Genomic DNA, 22,308 nt, shown 5'->3' on the forward strand with positions numbered 1-22,308 from the left:
AACCCAGCCACCCTCCTGCTTACCCCCGAGGGCTCTCTCCCCTTTCACTCTTGTCTAGAAACCTTGGACCACTGGACAAAACCCCGAGAGGGATTGTCAGAAGATCCTCTGACCAATCCTGAGGAAATCTGGTACACTGATGGAAGCAGCTTTGTCTTGGATGGAAAAAGAAGAGCCGGGTATGCAGTAGTCTCCAATTTTAAGACCACAGACGCTAAGCCTCTGCCACCAGGTCAACAAGCTACAACATGCAGTGCCAGTTCAACAAAGATATAAAACTACGGCCGACCATGGAAAATATCCCTCACCCTTAGATGGACCCTGCTATAAGGACTCTGAGGCCTAAGACTAGCAAGAGGGGCAGGCCCAATACTCCTCGCCATCCCAGTTCAGCAGGAAGTAGCCAGAAAGACCTTGATGCCCCTATTCCCAAAGAATTGGGCCTCCCATCTCTTGAGGGGAGACTGTTAAGTAGTTAGAATAGAAAACAGAAGTCCAAAATGGCGGTGGCTAAAAGACAAGAAAGGGAAAAGCCCCCAAAAATAGAAAAAAGGAAGGTCAAAGGAAGTCTGAGGACTGGGGTGAGGACTTCAGGTAGAACAAACAGCACTCCTGGCTGGCCCAATTTGCATAGGGCTGGCCCAGGGGGAGGGAAAAACATATAAAAAGAGGAGCCGAAGGGCTCGCTCTCTCTCTTTCCCACGCGCTGGGGTGCTCTTCTCTTCGCATCTTTGGCTTGACATGCCCTCATGCCTCGAAGATGGATTTTCCTGCTATTATCTAAATAAAAGAGAGCTGTAACACTGAGCTGTAACACTGATTTGTCTAAGAGCTATAACACAGTCTGTTCAATACCTAAGAGCTATAACATGGTCTGTCTAAGGTCTGAGAGCTGCGACACGCTGAGGGGGGCTTTAATATCTGTCACCCCAAATCTTTGTTGTGACGAGACAGAACCGAGGAGCATACACTTGCCTGACAATGGCATTCACGCTTCGACGACAGAAATATCTGTAGATGTGTGGTTAACTGAATTTTGGTAAGAATGCATGGATGCTAAGTTGCTTTAGTTGTGTCTGACTCTTTGTGTCCCCAAGGACTATAGCCCATCAGGCTCCTCTGTCCAAGGGATTTTCCAGGCAAGAATACTGGAGTGGGTTGCCATGCCCTCCTCCAGGGGATGGTCTCAACCTAGGGATCAAACCCGTTGTCTCCTGCATTGGCTGGTGGGTTCTTTACCACTAGTGCCACCTGGGAAGCCCCTCGATAAGAACAATGCAATATACTTTTACAAATGATATAATCATATTTTAAACACAGCATGGAGACTTGCCATCTAAAGGAATTCTAAAAGGAGTGGCTAACTAGGGGAAAATGTCAGGTCTCTTTGCAAGCTAATAATGTATTCACGTTAGAGCCCCTTTATTTTATTGTTGTAAATTTTAATGTTGAATTTGCTAAACATACATAGACACAGACACAGAGAAAGAGAGAGAGAAAAAGGGAAAGAGAGAAAAAAGGAGAGAAAGAGAATAGAGTGTTTTAAAATACTATTTGTCTGAAATATAAGAGACAGGTTTAGAAAGATCTAATCGATAGCAATTTTCCATGGGTCTCTAATAAAATCCCAAGATAAATAATTTTGTCAGTTTTAAAATATGAAATTGAAAAAGTGAACAAATACACAAAGTAAATTCAAGCTTGAGCAAGAATGTTTTCAAGCCCAAGCCACTAAGTACTTACTCTTTCTCCGTACAAAAAAAAAATCTAAAATAAATTTAGACTTTTTTTTTGACATGCTACCTTTAAAAAAACAGGTGGTAAAATGGGCTTAAAACTTTCACAGCTTAAAAATCAAATAAGACTAGTGGCTGTATTGTGCTTTTGTTTGAAATACTATATTTACCTGCCTTTATTTAAAGCCCTTAGCATCTGCCTTAAACACTTAAGTTTTAGGAAGAAAGTTTCTTTGTTTTTAAATTTTAAAATGCATTGTACATAAATACATTCCTGGTCAGCTGTCCAGATGAGAGCAGAAGTAAGGATCCTGCTAAATGCTCAAGAGCAATGATTCTGTGTTTCCAAAGTGAACCTGTTTTGCTTACAGGCAAAGCAATGGCCCTGAAATATTCCTTATCCTCTTAGCTACTTTTCTCCACTCTTCAGAGGTTCACACCAACGTACTGCTTACCATAATGAGTTTGGGACAAGGCAGGGTGGGAAACTCTGGGTTCACAGCTACTGGTTGAGGGTACTTTACCCGTATCATTTCCTTCTTCCATCTCCCTAACTTCTGCTGAAAGGCAGCCACCATGGTGATGGTTTTGCTAAACCCCTATTTTAGCAGCGAAACATCAGGGGGATAAATTATGCAAACAAACACTGGTACACATAAATATTCTCTTATCTGAAACACCTGGGGCCTGACTGTATTTCAGAATTCAAAGCCTGATTATACTCTAGAAGCACATACCTTCTATCACAAATTCTCCCAGACAGGGTTAGCATCCCATAACACACATTAATATTTCTAGTTCTACAATGACTATGAATGTTCATATTAAGTGTGATAAATAACATCCTCACATCATCCAGAATATATTTTTTTGCAATAAATGTGTGTGCTGCAAATTTAGGGGGAAAAATTCAGTTTTGTATTTTTGTATTTGAGAACTGTGATTACGGACTTGTATATTCCAAAAGTTAAATAAATCAAATTCAAATTAAATACTTAAATTTTCTATGTCATGGTAAGTACAAAGATTCATTCCAACACTGAAACATTAGGATGGGATTCAAAGATTCAACAGTCTGATTTTAATCATTAAACATTTATGTAGCATGTGTATTTCATGATATCTATTTTATAGTAAACACTTCATCAGTACTATGGCTACAGTATAAAGACAATAATGAAAGGCTGAAATTTCCTTGCACTTTTTAAATGATCAAATATAAATTGAGAACTTGGGTAGGGTGAAGCAGATTGTTTTCAATCAAACAAGATTAGATCTATTATATATTAAATGATTATTCTTAAAAGTTGCTCAAGCCATTTTCAGTTGAGTGCAAGATTTCTAATTTTATTCTTAATTTAAATACGCTTAACTGTCCTAAGCCTGTCCCCTATTTAACAGGACCACTATAAGGTTCAGATGAGATATAGACACTTATGTGCTTTACAGAGTAAAGCACATTTACAACGTAAATGTATGATCTTATTATAACTGTTCAAAAGAAGTCTTCTTCTAGCATCAAAAAAAGGTATTATATAACTAATTAGAGTTATAAACCAATTTTGGCTTACATATTGTCCCTCAAGAGTAGAGGGACAGTGTTTAAAATCAACAGCAATTTAGTAACAAAGAAACCAAACAAACAGAAAACCCAGCCAGTAAATTACATCTGAGTATTTGAATTAGGTGAGTGCCTACCATTGCAAATCCAACATCAGCTTTCTTTAATGCCGGGCCATCATTTGTACCATCACCAGTGACAGCTACCACCTGGCGGTGTTCGGAAACAGTGCTGTCAATTATACCTGGAATAAAAGTATTTGTGCTGTAAAAACAATTTGTTTAATAGTGATTCTGTAGGGTATACCTTGGCTGGCCAGTTTTATAGATTCAAAGTTCAAAATAAATAATTAAGCATAGAGAAATGGAAACTGCTGAGATGTTGGGCAAGGAACAACTCCAGAAACTGTTGTATTAGCAATTATATCCTATTTTACTCACTGAGAATAAACACAATCCACCTAAGGTATCAACAGGAAATGTATTCAGGTTTTATTGGCAAAGATGATATCCATGATTCAATCTAATATTTAGTATCTGTTACTATTTCAGGAAACAACGCATTTCTGTATCAAGAAATTGTGGGAAAATTGCAAAACCTACTCACCTTTAACCAGTGTATGTTTGTCAGTAGGAGATGATCTTGCAAGCACTCGAAGCTTTGGCCAAATCTTGTCTATCCGCTCTTGCTCAATCTATAAATTTTCGTCAAAGTTAAAACATGCCCAAGCCTAGTTTTCTAATTCCAAATTAGCTATCTAGCATTTGTATCAGTGGTTCTCAAAGGGTGGTTACCAGACCAGCAGTATCAGCAACTCCTGGGAACTTGTTAGAAACGGAAATTGCTGAGCAAGATTCAAGGCTTAGCTGATAAAGATACTGTGAGGTGGGGCCTAGTAATCCATGTATTACACAAAGCTCTCTAGGTCACTCTGATGCAGACTCAAGTTTGAGAACAATGTTATACATATCATTACAAAATCAAATTTTAACCATCTCCCCACTGCCTATGAACATGAAAACTCCTTAGCATAAGTAGTGCAGAGTTTGGGGCCTCCTAAAATATGTTCCATAGCAACCTGTCCAAAATCATCTCCCCTTACTGGCTTACACAGACTGTATTTCTTGGGCCCGGACTGAAAAAAAGAACGGCTCACTCCCTTCAAGGCAAATTTCTTTATCACTTGTTCCCTCTATTTCCTATAATGTTTTGCTTCTTGGGGTGAGGGCTGCGCCTTTCCAGGTGTGATGCCTAACACGCAGTGAATACTCAAAGTGTATTTGTTGAATGAATTTCCTAATATACTAAAAATATAGCAGCTTAAAAAGTAAAACACCCTTACCTCTCCTTTTTCATTTCGTATCCTCCTGTTGAAATCTTTACCTTCTAGGCAAAGAAAATCTTCCCCAGGATGTAAAATACCACATTTGGTGGCAATAGCCCGAGCAGTATTAATATTATCACCAGTGACCATCCGCACAGTAATTCCAGCCCTCTGACATTTCTTTATTGCATCTGGCACCTGGTTAATGTGGAAAAAATTCATATCATGAAAGAAAATTAGAGTATTTCCAGGATGGGGAAAAAAAAATCCCACTGAACAAATATAGATTGCCTCACAGTCCCACAAATGACAACCTTCATTTCGTCTCAAGATATTAAGTATTTCTTGCAGTATGCCCAATAACCTCTTCTTTCCTTTTCCACAGTCCTAGTTTAGGTTTCACTTTCAGTTATCATTTACTTAACTTGCCTGCATTATTCATTTGTCAAAGGCCTTTCCCAGCGCCTTTCCCCCTGGCAACCAATAAGCAATTCTTTCCTGGTTGGCTCTCTACTTTTCGGGTTCTACTGCCCAGACACCAGCATATACTGTTGGTGTTCTTGGGGTAAAGAGAGACTCACTTTCCACCCAACTCCTTATTTTTTAAGGGTCATCACCTCTCCTATTCTAGAACCTCCAACCACCATCTATGTGCTAATTACTTTCAGAGCTACATGTTTTTTCCCAGCTTATTGTGAGAGTTGGATTCTTAGTCATACCAGAAAAGCAGACATCAGAATGTAGGTGTCCAAAAGGAAAAGTATGCTTTCTATCTAATAGAAACCTAACGCTGATCTGACCTCCGCCATCTCCCTTACCCTCTACATCCTTAAGGGCCAAAGAATCCTGCAGATTGGACCTCAAACCTTCCCTGCACTGCCCGTCACCATGCTTGTTGCCCAAGCTATTGCAATAGCATTTTTTTTTTTAATTGGCATCCCTGTGTTTATGTTTGTTTCCCCTTTAAAACGTCTGATATACCTGACAATAGCGTTCTTTTTCTAATACACTTTCTTAAAAATACATGACGATTACTCAACTGTTATACTATAAACCACAAAGTTCTCAGTATAATAGAGTGTCACACTTGAGCTTCAGAATAGTTTCCTAGTAGATAAACAAGGATTTACTGTATAGCACAGGGAACTATATTCAATATCTTGTAACAACCTATAATGGAAAAAAATAAAAAAATGTATAACTGAATCACTTGGCTGTACACCTGAAACTAACACAGTATTGTAAATTGGATACATTTCAATTAAAAAAAAATACAAGATGACCAAATACTGTACTACTGGACACTCCTACATTAAAAAAAAAAATTGTTTAGATAAAATTGAAAATTTAGTTGGGTGTACTATATTTTATCTGGAAACCCTACTCTAGATCTAACTACCAGTTTACAGGAAATAGAAGGAAAGCACTCAGCAAAATCTGGAACGTAGAAAACTCCCCAGGACACACGTCTTTCTACAAATAATCTGCAAAAATATGACAGTGTATTTGCTGATTAGAAGAAAATAAAACTATTTGTTCTTTGACAGATAATCTGTAAGAATGGAAAAGAGAGGAAACCTATAGAGCTCTAGATTAAGACTTTGAGGGGCATGGCAATAGATTTAATGTGTGCACTCAGTGATTCTGATTTGAATACACATTTGTGTTACAATTTAGGAAATTTTAAAAATAATGAATATTTAGGAATTATCATTAAAAGTCTTAAGGATCATGATTGTGTTTCAGAAAAGAATTAGAAAAAAAAAATAGCTTCCAAGATCTAAATTTTTTTCTATTATACACTTTATCTATAATTTTGGGGTCTCTGCTTCTGTAGTTCCCTTTGCCTAGAAAATCCTCTTCTGTTCTTCTCTAACCAGAAAACCCATGACGATCCTTTCAGAACAGAGGTTACAAATGCAAATACCCAGAGGGCCATGCAGGTAACAGAAATGAGGAAAGCAGGCTAAGGAAGTGACAACTGGTCTTGGTTAAAGCTATGTGGCAAATGGTATTTAAGAGAGCAAACTAAATTATTAATAGGCCACTGATCACCAAATACATCCACTTAAAACTCAGAAGTTACCTCCAATTTTACAGAGAAACTGAAGAGAAGCCAAATATCTTTTTAAAGCATCTATGCATATGCAATAAAGCTGGATGTAGTCCAGGTATCTAATTAATCAAGGTTCTCTACATGAGGACTGTACGGTCCAGGAGACGCACTCTGGAAAGCTACCTCCTATTACACTGTCTCACTTCATTGAAAGCACTCATCTCGTTTTGAGATACTGAAGAAATGAATTGCCACTTCCATGTTAAAAAAAAATAAACCTATCAACCTCAGTACGAAGAACACAAAATGAGCAATACATCTTCCAAAGGACAAAAGTTGAAGGAATCCTGATTTAACATTCTATTTAGATAAGATTTAAGCCATAAATCAATGTATAAAACTTTGAATGGTTTTCCTTTGACCAAAGGTTGGCAAACATGATTTATCTGGATGTCTCACAAGCACCTGAAACTCTACAACTCCAAAATGAATTTACCTTGATCTCTAAATAGGCAGCTTTGTCTTTTATTACATTGGTAATACCATCTACCAGCCACTCAGTTATGCAAGCTGAAGAGTGATTCCTACTCCTCTAGAAGAGTTACTAAGAGAGAGCTCTGTCCTAAGTCTCTAGCTACACATCTTCCTCAAGACATTCTCTTGCCTACGTCACCTTCAGGCTTCTAGTTCCAAATGCCTACTTGACATATAACTGGCTCTTTCAGACACCTCCACAATGTCACGTAGATATATCCAAATCCAACATACGAATATCTAGTGGTTCTACCTCCATTTCCTTTGAAATCAAACTTTTCCTTCCAACTTCCCTGGTACAACTGAAGTACTATGCCATTATCATCTCTTGTTTGAGATCACTGCAACCATCTCATTAGGTTCACTGTGTCGACTTCTCTGTTTCTTACAGAGTACTCCATGTACAATTTTTAACATGAATCATGTCACTTCCCAGCCTGAATTTCTTCAATGACTTCCCACAGCATTTCAGAATAAAATTCAGAGCCCTTACTGCCTGGTAAGGCCAAAGATAATCTCGTCTGCCCTTTCTTGTTCAGGCTTACAGCCACACTGCCCTCCTTTCTATCATCAAAAAACTAAATACTTCCTGCATAGCTCAGTCGGCAAAGCATCTGCCTGCAATGTGGGAGACCTGGGTTCAATATCTGGGTCAGGAAGTTCCTCTGGAGAAGGAAATGGCAACCCACTCCAGTCTTCTTGCCTGGAGAATCCCATGGACATAGGAACCTGGCAGGCTCCAGTTCATGGTATCGCAAGAGTCGGACATGACTTAGTGCTATCTTTTTTCTTGCCTTAAGCCTCCTGTATTTTTTGTCCCCTTTTCCTGGAATACTGTTCTTGCAGCTACTTAACATGGTTGGCTCACTTCTAGCCATCAGAGCTCAACTTAAATGTTAAATCCTCAGAAGTCTTTAACATGGGGTCTCTTATCTGTATCACTCTGTGCACATCCTTTATGGCCCTTATTTCACTTGTACTAGTCATAGTCGATGCCCCCTCATACCCCGTGCCAACTAGATTAGAAGGCCTATGATGGCAGGGACCAAGTCTTATTCCTTACAGAATGTGTTTTCCCTTGGCACACTGAGTACCTATCATTTTATCTGTTGTGTTACCTCTCTAGAGCATAAGTTTCATAATTATTGTGTTTCCTACAGTATTTCCAGTTCCTAGATGAGTGCCTGGTACTACATATTGGGTGTCGAAGCACTTAGTTGATGATAGTCACTGAACAAAAGCTATTTTTGCCTTTGTGCTTTTTATTCATGTTGCTTCTTTGCTCAAATGTGCTTTCCTCTCTCTCTCTCGGTATAGCTAATACCTCTCCATCCTGTAAGACTCACATCAGGTAATCTCTGGGAAGTCAGTGACTTGACACCTCTCAGGGTTAATATAGCACAGTGGTTTTTTGAGCACACATGTCTTAAGGAGAGCTGGGTTTGAACATACTAGCTCTATGGTTTACAGCTAACTTCTATAAATTTCAATTTTTTTCTTCATCTTTCTGTAAGTAACAATACTTAGAGCTCAGAGGTGAATATTAAGTAAAATAATACACATTAAGCACTAAGCACAATAGCTGGCACCCGGTAAGAAGGCATTAAACATGTTGTTACTTTAAAAGGTTGGGGGCTCATGTTCTATACTCATGTAACATGCTTTCCACATGTACCTATGTACTAATATGCTGGTTGTAACTATGTATTTGTCCACTCCCACCCAGGACAGTGACTTCTTTGAGGCTAGGAACCAGATCTCAAAAACCTTTATGTCTCCAGTATCCTCGTATAGTCTCAATAACAAAAAAAGCTATTGCTCAATAAACTTTAAAAAAAAGAAACTAAGGAAGAAAAGCAAAGTCTAGAGCCACGGACTGTCCAGCTGGTAGCAAGATGCTTAAATTGAAAAAATTTTTTTTCATTCAGTTTTTCAGTTGAACTAGCCACAGTTCAAAAGCTCAGGAGTCACAGGTGGCTGGTGGCTGTGATACGGAACAACACAGAGCAATTCCACGGTCGCAGAAAGTCCTACTGGCAGTGCTGGACCACAGAACTCGAACACAGATAACTTAATGGTATTTACTGTATAATTTAATGTAAGTATCATTGGGGAAAACATACTCAGTTCAAGGCACTGGGTATGGTGCTAAATAAACATGGAGGGTCCCAAAGAGGAGTTACTGAATTAAAAACCATAAACAGGCAGCACATGCATCCCAAGTACTATTATTTCACTCATCTTGGATTCACACTGGAAAGAAAATCACAAAGGCTAAGAATTTTACTAGAAAACCGGTTACAGTTAGTGCCTTCTGCACATGCAGAACACAGAACGTTTCACCACCTCAGGTCTCACAGGATCTTCAATCCCCACAACAGCAATGCATGTAAGGCCGGTGACAATATCATTTTCATTATCCCACTCTGGTTCTGGTTCTCCTGCTGGGAAATCTCTGAATGCAAGACATATGGTTCTCAAGCCTTCTGATGCCATCGGTTCAATCACAGTTTTTACAATATCATCACGGTCCCTTGGTCTGAATACTTTTGCCTCACCATTAGCACTCAAGATTTTGAAACACCTATAAGGAAATGTTGAATCCAAACATCAATAATTAACAAAGATAATAGTTAATGCCATTTAAGTGACTTGGATGGGCTAGAAATCATGTAATCTGATTATCTGGAATTCAGAGAACTATGTATGTTGCGTTTTTACAGGCTTCAACCATATTTACTTTTCACTCTCCCCTTTACAAAACAGTTCTCTTTTTATGGTTCTCATTTGATCATTCTTCATTGAATCAGTTACTCGACATATTCTTAAAACTTCTCTTTAGGAAATGCAGGGCTTTAAAAATTTCAGCAAAAACCCCTAGTGGCAGAGAAGAATAAACTACGTACCTGTACATTTTGGTACAGATTTAGATATTAGTCTTAAGTAACACAAAACTGCCAAATATGTCCTTCTTTTAAAGTAAAAAGCCACGTTCAATCAACCCCTTACCTGAGATGTTGTTTTATCACCTACATTGTTTTAACCATGAAAGAGAAAAGTAACTTACTGTTAAAATAAGCCTTCTATTAGAATGAAAGATAATGCCGAAATAGTTTTAGTTTCAGTGAAATGAACTACAACCTTTTAACATGTAGTAAATAAAAGTTACATGGTATATACTTCCCTACATCGAGTTTTTCACATTGCCTCTCCTGTTCTTCCTGCTTGGAGATGCCACTGCTTCCTGCTTCTAGGAAAGTGATTCCCAAATCCCCATCTTCTGTTCTGACTGGTTTTCCATCCTAAGAGTCCACTCAGATGTTGTACCAGTACTTTAAACTGACTGCAGGCGAGACTACAGGCCGTCTCCTCACTGACCATTGAATTTATATCAACATTACTACCAATAATTTCAATGTGAAGTCTAAACTCACTTGAATACTTCCTTTCCCCTTGTCATCTATATAGTATTAGCTCCTAAGTCCTATGTACTTGCCCTCTGAATATTTCCTCTCCTTCCTATTGCCCCTGCTTCTTCTTGCTCTTACTTGGAGCTAAAGCTACTGTAATAGCCTTTGAATTGATATCAGTCTCCAGCCCATCCTTTCCCCTCCTCCCAACCCACCTTATTCCCTGATGCAAGAATTATCAATTCCACAGTTTTGCTCCCTCTGCTACCTGATGAAAAAAATTCTTCAGCCGCATTATCTGGCCTACTTAACTGTTTTAACTGCTGAGCCTAGAATTTAAGAGCCTCCACAACAAAGTGTAAATTTCACTGTGAGAAGAATACTGTCTACTTAGTATACTCCATGTGAGATGTTTTGCATGCATTGTTTTATCTCACTGTCTTAGAATTAGGAGTCATTATCCTCTTTTTTCAGTGAAGTAAAAATGGAAGCTAAAGGAAGATCTCAAAGCTACTGAGTTGCAACAGAGCCACTACCTGACTGGTTTTGATTCAAAAATCTCCTCCATCCATCTACCTGCTTTCCAACAAGCCCCAGAAACAAGATATCTCACACCTGAGGGAAGTCAGATAACCAAGCACATGTAAAGGGAAGAAAGAAGTCCTATGTGTCACAAAAGCCCACCACCACTCAGCTGAACTGTGTGACTATTAGCTATTCCCCCAATATGGTCTGCACATTCTCACCTCCTTCCCTCCAACGTGGCCTCCTTCACCTTCATGTTCTTACTTCATACCAAAACCTGTCTTAAATGCTACACCCTTCATAGTATGATCTCTCATCTTTAACATTTTGTGTGCATCTGTCATATTTTGCATTAACATTTATGTGTTTTTCTCTTAATCCGTGAGATTATAATCTGCCGAACACGTTATAACATTGGATTATAATCCATTTATAAGCAAACTAAAATGGAAATACTTTAAATATTGCAGTTTCAAGTGAGTTCTAATTTTCCAGAACTGGCCTCAATTTTTAAAAAAAGTTTTCTACTGGAATTAAAAAAAAGGTCAAAATAATTTCAATGCTTGTAGTAACAGATAAGCATTAGGAAAATTATATTTAAACATGTGATGTCGAAACTGGGGTCACTGGTCTGTATATGGACAGTACAAAAAAAAAAGATTACCATCCAAAATGACAGCAGGTATTTAAATACAAAAATGCAGTAGCATTAAGTATGATAAAACCTCACTCTGATATAAAAGGAAGAGCCTCAAGATCAAGTTTTAATGCTTTATTATTCTAAAAACTAATATATAATTCATTCATCACTATCTACAATGCAGTATAGAAGACATGACCATGAAGTTTTCTTCCCAGGAGGCTTTTATTTTTTGTGATCCTATACAGCAATGGACTCAACATCCCTAAGAACAAATATCAATGTTCATTTTGTTAAACCATACAGACTGAATATAATGGGCTTATTTTCCCTGTAGAAAAATACTAAGAAATAAAAGAAGCTGGAGTATGAGAATGGCAGAATATCCTGGACAAAAGATCAATACCATTTAATTACACTAATAAACTCTTAAGGTCCTAGAAAATGCCTGATGTTCACAAAAAGGAAGTATCAACAATAACAACAGAGTAGGTATTTCATAAAGCGACCACAGTGAGCAATTTATTCATCTAAGCATTTTACTCTTACTTTTTCAGAATTATCTCAGATGCACCCTTGCTGAATATTCGGTAACTTCCATCTGAATTTTTCAGGACAGTGCTCATGGACTTTCTGACAGAATTGAAGGTGTAGACTTTGTACAGTGCTTCTTCCGGTATTTCATTTCTAACATCCTGATAATCCCGCTTTAAATCCAAAAGAAATCCCAGCAAGGCACATTCAGTTTTATTACCAACATGACGAGGTAATCCACCCTCTTTCTCTGGTGGCTATAAGAGAAAAAGGTTTAGAAGCTAGTACCATACAGTTTAATTTAGAATGCAAAACAGAATGAGACATTCTAAACAAAATCATATAGGAAACCTCTATTAGTATCAGCATTTCAAAGAGGAACATAGAAAAAGAAAGGCTGAAAGAAGGTCTGGGGCAAAAATGATGTGGATTCCACTCTCAGCCCTGCCAATTATTAGCTATGTGAATTTCTGGCAAGTTAACTCAACTGCCATGGTTTTTGGCTTCAACATCAGGACAATAGGAGCATCCAAGAATTAAATGAGGTAAGACATGTAAAGTTTAAAGTTGGTCCCTAACACATGCTGCTGTTGTTCAGTCATTAAGTCATGTCTGACTCTTTGCAATCCCATGGACTATAGCACTGCAGGCTCCCCTGTCTTTTATACTCTCTCCCAGACTTTGCTCAAATGCATGTCTATTGAGTTGGTGATGCTATCTAACCATCTCATCCTCTTCTCCTTTTGCCTTCAATCTTTCCCAGCATCAAGGTCTTTTCCAGTGTTGGCGCTTCACATCAGGTGGCCAAAATACTGGAGATTCAGCTTTAGCATCAGTCCTTTCTATGAATATTCAGAGTTGATTTCCTTTAGGATGGATTGACTCGTTTGATCTGCTTGCAGTCCAAGGGACTCTTAAGAGTCCTCTCTAACATCACAGTTCAAAATCATCAACTCTTTGGCGCTCAGCTTTATTTATAGTCCAACTTTCACATCCATACATGACTACTGGAAAAACCACAGCTCTGACCATATGGACCTTTATCAGCAAAGTGATGTCACTACTTTTTAATACATTGTCTAGGATTGTCACAACTTTCCTTCCAAGTAGCCAGTGTGTTTTAATTTCAGGGCTGCAGTCACCATCTGCAGCGATTTTGGAGTTCAAGAAAATAAAATCTGTTAGTGCTTCTACTTTTTCCCTTTCTATTTGCCACGAAGTGATGGGACCATATACTGTATCTTGGTTTTGCACACTGAGTTTTAAACCAGCTTTTTCACTCTCCTCTTTCACCTTCATCAAGAGGTTCTTTAGTCCCTCTTCACTTTCTGCCATTACAGTGCTATCATCTGCATATTTGAGGCTGTTAATAGTTCTCCCAGAAATCTTGATTCCGGCTTGTGACTCATGCAGCCTGACACATATAGGACTTAATAAATTTTAGTTCCCTTCCTTTTCTCTTGTTTTCATAAAAGTTTATATTAAATAGTTCAAAATTAAATCTACTTTACCATTTATTATGGCTTAAAATAAAAGTACAGTCATTAAAATATAGTTGCCTTAAATACATATAAAACCTTTATTTCCTTCAGAGTGTCTCCGCAAATACCTCCTTCTGTAATCATCACAACCGTATGAAGGGCAGATAAAACCATCTTCACTTAACAACTGAAGAAAGTAAAGCTTAGGCTTTCAGCTAGTAAAAGACAGAGCTAGATGTAAAACCAAGATCTCGTCACTTTCCAGTCCAATAATCCAATTCAAGCAATATTAATTTACAGTCTTCATCCATAAGTCACTAGAACACATAACAATCTCATTCTTTATGTTATAAATAAAACTTTTTAAATGTGCAAAGTTAAAAATATTTTATTCTAAGGTACCACAAGTCTAGAGTTACTAAGGTACCACAAGTCTAGAGTTACTTTATTCAGTTAGTGCCAAAGGTTTAAGAATCACCTTATAGGTACGATCTACTGAGAAACCAAAAAGAGCCTATAGCAAGCATGTTTGACACATAGTAAGTTAAAATCGCTCCAGGAAATTGAAAGTTGACTTTCTACAGTAAGATAGCCTAGTCTTTCACAAAGTGAATGAAGTAGAAATTTTAAATTGAGGACTTATTCTGGTTATGCAGCTCAAAAGTTTCTAAACACAGAAAATTCAAAATATAGAAGAAAAATACAAGTAAACATAATATATACGTTGATCAACAGATCTTATTTAAAAACTTAACACAACTCATTTCTTCAAATTATGAATAACAGTGATAGGGCTTAAGAACTACATAAAGTCAAATCATCACAAATCGAAAAATTAGTTTTCATACATAAATCATTAAAGAAACCTTACCAATATTTTTGATGTATAAGCACAATTCACAGAAATTCCTGTTACAAGATAGGACAAAATATTTGGTGGAATAGCTTCTGGGTCAGGAATCTTTTTATAATGTTTTTCATTTATGTAAGCTTGAACAACTGTCATTCGGTTCATTGTCAATGTTCCTGTCTTATCTGAACAAATAGCTGTAGCATTTCCCATGGTTTCACAAGCATCCAGATGCCTTACTAAATTATTATCTTTCATCATTTTCTACAGTGACAAAAAAAAGAGGTAGTTAAGCTACACATAAAACCAATGACCTCATTATATCAAAATGATTGTAAACTGCTTTAAAATCAGAACTATAACTCCCAACTTTACTTGGATACATAGTATAAAGCACCGATTTAATACTGGAAGAATTTAATATAAATGGCCTATTCAAATAAGCTAAACAAAGTACTAGCTTTCTGTGGCTTCAGTAAGTTTCCCACTACATAACATAATCTAGTAAATGAAAGCAAATCATGCTGACATGCCTCCAACAGCTTCTAGGAAGCATCCTCAAATTCTAAGAGCAATGACAATTTGTACTCACAGCCATGTAACTGTATTTACATGTAAGGTTTAAGTCTCCTTGTTAAGTGGAAAACAAGAGATTCTTGAATCAGTCAATAAGAAAAAAGTAGCTTTTATCAGTTAAAATATAGATTTTGTGGGTATGTAGTTGCCTGAATTTTTTTTTCTCTTTTTGACTCTGACAGATTGAGGTAACATATCAAAACCAGCAAGGGTCACTTTTATCTTCTCCAAATGGTGGTACACTGGCATTCTCATCCTGAGGATCATCTCTTCCTCTTACTTATAAGAAAAAGATAGTTTCTAAAGAAAATAAGAGTTTTACTATAGTTCCAAAAGGCATTTAGGCTAAAATGCTTAATAACTGATTCCTGAAACATTAACCGGAATGGGTTAAAAACTGCAAAGAGTTATTTTACAAAGTATGTTCTGTGTCTACTAATGTGCAAGATATTGCAAGAAACTGGTTCCTTGAAGTTTGGGGAAGGAAGATTACTGTGATCTGTGTTAATACTAATGATTAAAACAAAGTTCTGCAGTAAAAAAAAAAAGGTGTTCAGTTTTGCAAAACACTAACAGAGGAGCCATAAGGACGACACCTCAGTGAAGAGAAAAGTGGTAACGTTCGGGCTAAATGAACATTTAATGAAAGCTTAAAGAACAATAGTCAAAATGCTCCTACTCATTTTCTGTCAAAGGAATGCAAATCAATTCTGCCTATATCTTTTTGATCAACTGAAAAATCAGTATCACTAATGAGTACTCAAAATGAACTAATTTCAGTACTGATAAAATGATTTTACCCATGTGTCTAAAACTTACATTTACCCTCAATTGTTTTCTAATTATTTTAAGACATCAAGTAGATGAACAGATAGTATCTCACTATTACTTTGATACATTCACCACTTCATTTTTGAAACAAAAGATGTGAAATGCCTGAATATAAACTTAAACAGGAAGCCAAAAAATATTCTTATCAAGACAAGTCTGCTAAAAATTCTTGGGAACACTGAAGATGAGAGTGCAAGAGCAGAAACTATGATTAATTACTTTGTATTGCTTTCTGTCATTAATACTACTTAGGAAGAAATACTAATTAACATTAGAAAACTGACAAAAGCAGCATTCTTTCATTAGGTATAATTTTATATGTGAAGCCATTTTGAAAGAAAGATCAAAACTGTCCAGGCTGAAGCTGTAAGCAAACTAGATGTCCGTCAACAGATGAATGGATAAAGATGTGGTATATACATACAATGGAATATTACTCAGCCATTAAAAAGAACGAATTTGAGTTAGTTCCAGTGAAGTGGATGAGCCCAGAGCCTGTTATACAGGATAAGTAAGTCAGAAAGAGAAAAACAAATATAGTATATTAATGCATATATATGGAATATATATATAGTATATTAATGTATATATATGGAATCTAGAAAAATGGTATTGATGAACCTATGTGCAGGGAAAGAATGGAGAGGCAGATGTAGAGAATGAACTTGTAGACACAGTGGGGGAGACAGCAAGTGGGACGAGTGGAAAAAGTAGGATCAACATATATACACTATTGTGCGTAAAGTGGATAGTTAGAAAGAAACTGCTATATAACACAGGGAGCCCAGTCTGGTGCTCTGTGATGACCCAGAGGGGTAAGATGGGGGGAAGGGAGGGAGGCTCCAGAAGGAAGGGATATATATATAAAAATATGGCTGATTCATGCTGTTGTATGGCAGAAATGAACACAACATTACTATAAAAGTTAAAAAAAAATAAAAAAACTGTCCAGGCTAATTCTTTTAAAATCCAATTTGCTTTTACCATTTAAGATATAAAACCGATAAAAAAGAAAATTAATAATCTTCAAACAGAATATTCCTTTAAGTAAAACAGCAGTCAGCAAAAACATCCAAGCTCATTTTTTCAGCATTCGACTTTGAGAACAGAAGGACTGTATTACTGTAAACGGAGTGGTCAGAGACAGTAACATGTGAAGAGAGCTGAGTAAAGTTAGAGAGCTGACGATGCACAGAAAGGAGCACACAGGTGCAAAGGTGAGAAGAAGGCTAGAGTTTTTGAGAGGCAGCAGGAAGGCTGGTGAGGCTGGACCAGAGCGGGAGAGAGAGGTGGGAGATGAGCACGAGAAGAGAGAGAGACTGGCAGACTGGGCAGGCCCTGCAGGCCACGGTGAGGAACCTTGGATCTCATTCTGATGAGAAGCCACTGGAGGGTTTTTACACAAGAAACAAAAACGATCTGAATTATTTTTTAGAAACATGAATCTGCCTATCATGTGAAGGCAGGACCGTGGGGTCATGAGAGTCCAACAAGGAGGCCTGAGATTGTTGGAGTCAGGTCAACCACTCTGCTCTTGCACCACAGGCAAATGACAAACACGCTTACTTCAATTTTACAGATGGGAAACAGAAGGGGACCGGACATCTTAACTATCGTACGAGGAAAAGTAAGCTAGAACTTTTCCCAGTGGAGTTCTGCTTAGCTCTGTGTCAAGGCTGCCCTTTCAGGCATGTATAGGTCTCGATGCAGAGATCTTCAACTGGGGAGAGGAGGAGGGGACCAACAACAGAATTTCTAAAGGACACAGAGTAAATGTATGCAAGTCTCCTACTTTCAGAACCTAAAAGGAAAAGGGGAGGCAGTTGTGCATCAGTCTTTTCCGCTTACCTTGACTGAGTAAGCTAGTGAGATAGTGACGGCAAGGGGCAGACCTTCTGGTACTGCCACCACTAAAACCGTAACTCCAATAATGAAGAACTTCACAAAATACTGTATGTAAATCGGTGTGCACTCAGCAAGCCATGGTCTCTTCTGAACCCAGAAGGTATCAATTACAAAATATAAGACAAGAATGATAACTGTGATGGCAGACATCAACAAACCTTTCAGCACACAAAAAGAAGGAAAATGTAATCATTAAATATTCTAGACACGACTCATTGTCAGTTACATATTAGCCACTGGAAGAATCATAACTACTTTGGTGATATTTAATTTCTCTGAGAAACTGTTACCTACTTTTTTGCACCTAACTCATCCCTTGACATTGTTAGATTTAAGTTCTGCTTCTGACTAGGAGAACTGGAAAAAAGTGTTTATGATTCTTTTCTAGACTTAACTGTATCTTCGGTCTTTTACTAAAGCTGAGACAAAATAACAAGCAATGACAAGGAAATACCAAAAGCGGAGCATAAGCTGCTTAATGACAAAAGAGAAGTTGGTAAGAATCTGATCAACGGGGAGACCTGGAATTAAATATTCAACTCTACGTTTTTTAATGAAAAAACACAAATTACTGAAATTAATTTTTTCATCTATCCTTGCTGCTTTATTAACTAAGAAAACCAAGAGTTAATCACATATTACAAATCATTTACCTTTCTATTTTGTGGGGTGTTTAATCTCCTTATAAATGAATATTACAAAATAAAGCTGTCCACATATCTGGAACTAATAATCCAATCTGATGTTTATTAAAACACCATCACCACCTTAAATCCATCCATTTCTGTATGATTCAGTATTACCATTTGGCTAAATATTATAGAAAGCAAATATCTCCTAGATAATAAGCTTTCTGAGGACAGAGGTAAAATCTTAACTTTTTCTGAGATAATCCCAGGAAGTAACAGAATGATGCAATGTAAGTGACTTGAACTGTTGTTTAGTCGCGAAGTTATATCTCTTTTGTGACTCCAAAGACTACAGCCCAACAGGCAAGAATACCGGAGTAGACTGCCATTTCCTTCTCCAGGGGATCTTCACGACCAAGGGATCGAACCCAAGTCTCCTGCATTGCAGGCGAATTCTTCATTACTGAGCCAGCAGGGAAGCCCCTACGTGATTTGAATAGTATATGCTGATTTAGCCACCTGTGTTCTTTCATAAAGATGATACAGTTGAAGGGCATACTCTGATTTTAGCTATAGCACTGTTTTATTTTCCCCTGAAGAGTGGTTCTAGGAACAGGTGTTTTCTAGTGATGGTTCTAATTTATAACTTCAGTCACACTAGGGCGATGCTATAACTAATCCACTCAATTTAAGTAATCGGCAATTTTTGGAAAAACACGTACCTAATTTTTTTTTCATAGTCAATAAAAAGATAAGAAGATGTGTGGTGAAATTTTTTTATTAAAATATAGCTGGGTAATTTGTATGGAGTAAGCCCCCTCTCTATTGCTCCCAGAAATTCAGATACGAGCTCATGGGCTTGTGAATCGGGTAGACTTAAGCACTAATCCTAACCTGACCATTTATTTATTCGCAAGTTGACTGAGGACACTCCCTCTACATAAAAGATGGTAACAGTTTCCAAGTTTCAAAATATTATGAGGCTCTCTAATAACTCCAAAGGTACACTGTAGATAAAACTGAAAATACTGTTAACTCCCCTTCCACTCACAAAGCCAACGATTTCCAGTCTTATGTCAAAAGATATTTTTAAATAGCAAGTCAGCATATTTTAAAACAAAACATCTTATTTGCTTATATATATATCATACCTGCTTTGCCAATCTGAACAGCTAGTTTTGTCAGTTTCCCCTGTAAAACAGATTTTTCCTTTTTTGGCAAATTTGCTTTCTTTTTGTCTTTCTCATCACCATCTCCACCTTCTTCACTCTTCAGAGGCTGCATTTCCATGGCTGCACCATCCTGGGCTTTTGCTATGTTGAAGTGCACACATAACTGTTAACATTCTAAAGCAATTTGGTGTGTGTAGGGGCGGGGGGGCGGGAATCAATTTCTTACAGAAACATAAAGATCTAAACATTCACCTTGGTGTGTATGTCTGTGCCCACCCAGAGAAAATAAGACAATAGTGACGCTACGTTTTGAAACTGTACCAGATTTGAGAATGCTGTGCTAGGAAATAGAGATGAGGCGATGAAATACAGTCCCGAAAGAGCTAAATACCCAATCATCTCTCCTCCTGTGTGTTGTCATTCCAAACACCATAAATTCCTCCCAATAAGTTATAACCATAATGTAGAACATCATGTGAGACCACACAAATGAGAAATGTACATATGCTTACAGACTCTTAAATAGATGCCAAAAAATTTACATTATATATTTTGTTACTTAAGCATTTCTGCCAGCAATCACATAGTAACCAATGATAAAATGCCTGAAATGTTTAAGTTTAAAGTTACCTACATCTGGAGCTTTCTAAGTTTACTACCACATGCCATAATTAAAATCTTATCAAAACATTAAGGCAGCATGAGTCAGGCACTGACCAGAGAGACATACACCCAAGTAATACAGGTTGTTAATTTTCTCTGCTACAAGTATCCTACTTTTGGATGAATACAGTACACAAGAGAAATAGTTTTGGCTATAATAAGAATAAGCTAAGTGTACTTTTAACCTCCTGAATTTACCTTTGTTGCGATTCTCAATAGCTCCATCTTGTTTCTTATCTGTAGGAACAAAATGGGAATTAAAGCTTTCCAAAAGAAATGAATACAGCCATGCTAAATTATGCAAAGGTAGTTCACATTTCTATAACAGAAATGTTACACAACGGAGTGTGTGTGTACAGATTAGAAAGCCTGTAATGACCTGATGGCTCAATCTCTCCCTAGGTCTTAACCATGGGGGAACATTCCAAAATAATTTGGGGCATCACATTTGGGTTGACTTCTCCATAAAACTTTACTCTTTTTTATGCTGCAATATCTCCAAAGGTTTTCAAACTAAATATAGATGTAAGCCTAAGAATGTAGGAAAGAGACAGGTAGAGAGGGAAGGAGTGCCCTAGGAAGACCACAGGCACACAGGACAGCTTTGATGGGAAAGAGAAGCAAAGTGGTCTGTGTAACAGGAGAGGCAAGCAAGTAAAACTGGAATATGAAAATACAAAGTCAGTCACTTAAATTTATTTAATTTTACTTAGGCTAGTAAGCCCATATTTTTCTCACAGACATAAGTATTTAAGTGGTTAAACCTCAGTAAACTGCTGTTGCCCTAAAAGGAAAAACTCTGGAGTAAACGATGGTACAGTAAATACTTAAAAGCAGAGTAGGGAAGGCTTTTTTAAAAAAGTGACATACTGCCCAATGAAGTGATTCTGATAACTATTTCCCTATATAAACAGAGCTTCTTATAAGACCCTTGTGGATAAACTATGGTTATCAAGTTTACTAATAACAGATCCCATGTAGGGACAGTAGATACAATGGGTCAAGATAAAAATTTTAACACCTTAACAAGCTAATAATGGGCTGAATATAACAAGACAAATATACTAGGTGTCAAAGTGAAGTCTTGATCTTATGTCTAAAAGCCAACAATGTAAGATAATACATTAGTAGGAAACTTGAAAAAGATGAAAAAGTTCAATAAGGCCAAAATGTGATATGTCTGACATATCACAGTTGATATGAAAGTAGGGGAAAAAAAGTAAACAGGAACTGGGAATTTAATTCACTTTGCTGGTCAAATGAAAATGACGGAGATTTTCAAGTGTTCAAGGAGGTGCTGAATTTGTCTGACTCTGGTAAAGGGGATGATGTCTTTATAAAGCCTTTTATGAACTCTTAAGTCTTAAAACAAAAAAATCCCTTCTATCAATTCTAACACCTGAAAGTACTACACTGGGTAACGAACTTTTTGTAGAACTCTTTATATCAAAACCTGATGAAAGAATGTATTTATCGGGTGAGTAATTACAATCCAGCTGCTGTATTTCCAATTACCAATTCGTATAGCGTATTGCTATTCTTACTTTTCTTTTCCTTTTTCTTCTCATCTTTCTTCTCTTCCTCTTCACCTCCAGCTCCAAGTAAGGTAAAGATAATTCCAGTTTGAGAATTTATACCTACAGCAGTAACTACCATTCTTCCAGAGCCTTCCATTACATGAGTACCTGTAACAATAAAAAATCCAGTAAGACATTAAATAAAGCCTAAGTTCTGGCGCTTAAGGTTGTAAGTTCGTAATATGTCATCTGAGTTCAAAACCCACTTTACCACTCATTTATCCTGTGATTCGGGGCAAAGTGTAACATCTCAATGACCAGTCCACAGATGGGGATAACAGTACACGTACACTTTGTAAAAATG

The 22,308-nt window shown here is 37.3% G+C and overlaps 1 protein-coding gene and 1 non-coding gene across 7 annotated transcripts in view; one reads left to right on the top strand and one right to left on the bottom strand.

The window, feature by feature from the left end:
- Positions 1–22,308, bottom strand: part of ATP2B1 (ATPase plasma membrane Ca2+ transporting 1) — a 133,388-nt gene that overhangs the window by 26,788 nt on the left and 84,292 nt on the right. For all 6 annotated transcript variants that reach the window (XM_061415718.1, XM_061415715.1, XM_061415720.1 and 3 more), the window contains exons 6-15: positions 21,972–22,112; positions 20,626–20,664; positions 19,744–19,905; positions 17,907–18,121; positions 14,673–14,915; positions 12,336–12,577; positions 9,558–9,795; positions 4,640–4,819; positions 3,904–3,991; positions 3,435–3,541 (exon numbers count right to left, since the gene is read on the bottom strand). In XM_061415718.1, the coding sequence (XP_061271702.1) occupies positions 3,435–3,541; positions 3,904–3,991; positions 4,640–4,819; positions 9,558–9,795; positions 12,336–12,577; positions 14,673–14,915; positions 17,907–18,121; positions 19,744–19,905; positions 20,626–20,664; positions 21,972–22,112 (1,655 nt within the window). The remainder of the gene's footprint in view (positions 1–3,434; positions 3,542–3,903; positions 3,992–4,639; positions 4,820–9,557; positions 9,796–12,335; positions 12,578–14,672; positions 14,916–17,906; positions 18,122–19,743; positions 19,906–20,625; positions 20,665–21,971; positions 22,113–22,308) is intronic.
- On the top strand, positions 2,443–2,575 carry LOC133249014 (small nucleolar RNA snR80). Its single transcript, XR_009736830.1, has one exon. It is a non-coding gene; the product is annotated as a small nucleolar RNA snR80 (small nucleolar RNA).

The sequence above is a fragment of the Bos javanicus genome, chromosome 5 (assembly GCF_032452875.1).
Source record: "Bos javanicus breed banteng chromosome 5, ARS-OSU_banteng_1.0, whole genome shotgun sequence".
NCBI classification, from domain to species: domain Eukaryota; kingdom Metazoa; phylum Chordata; class Mammalia; order Artiodactyla; family Bovidae; genus Bos; species Bos javanicus.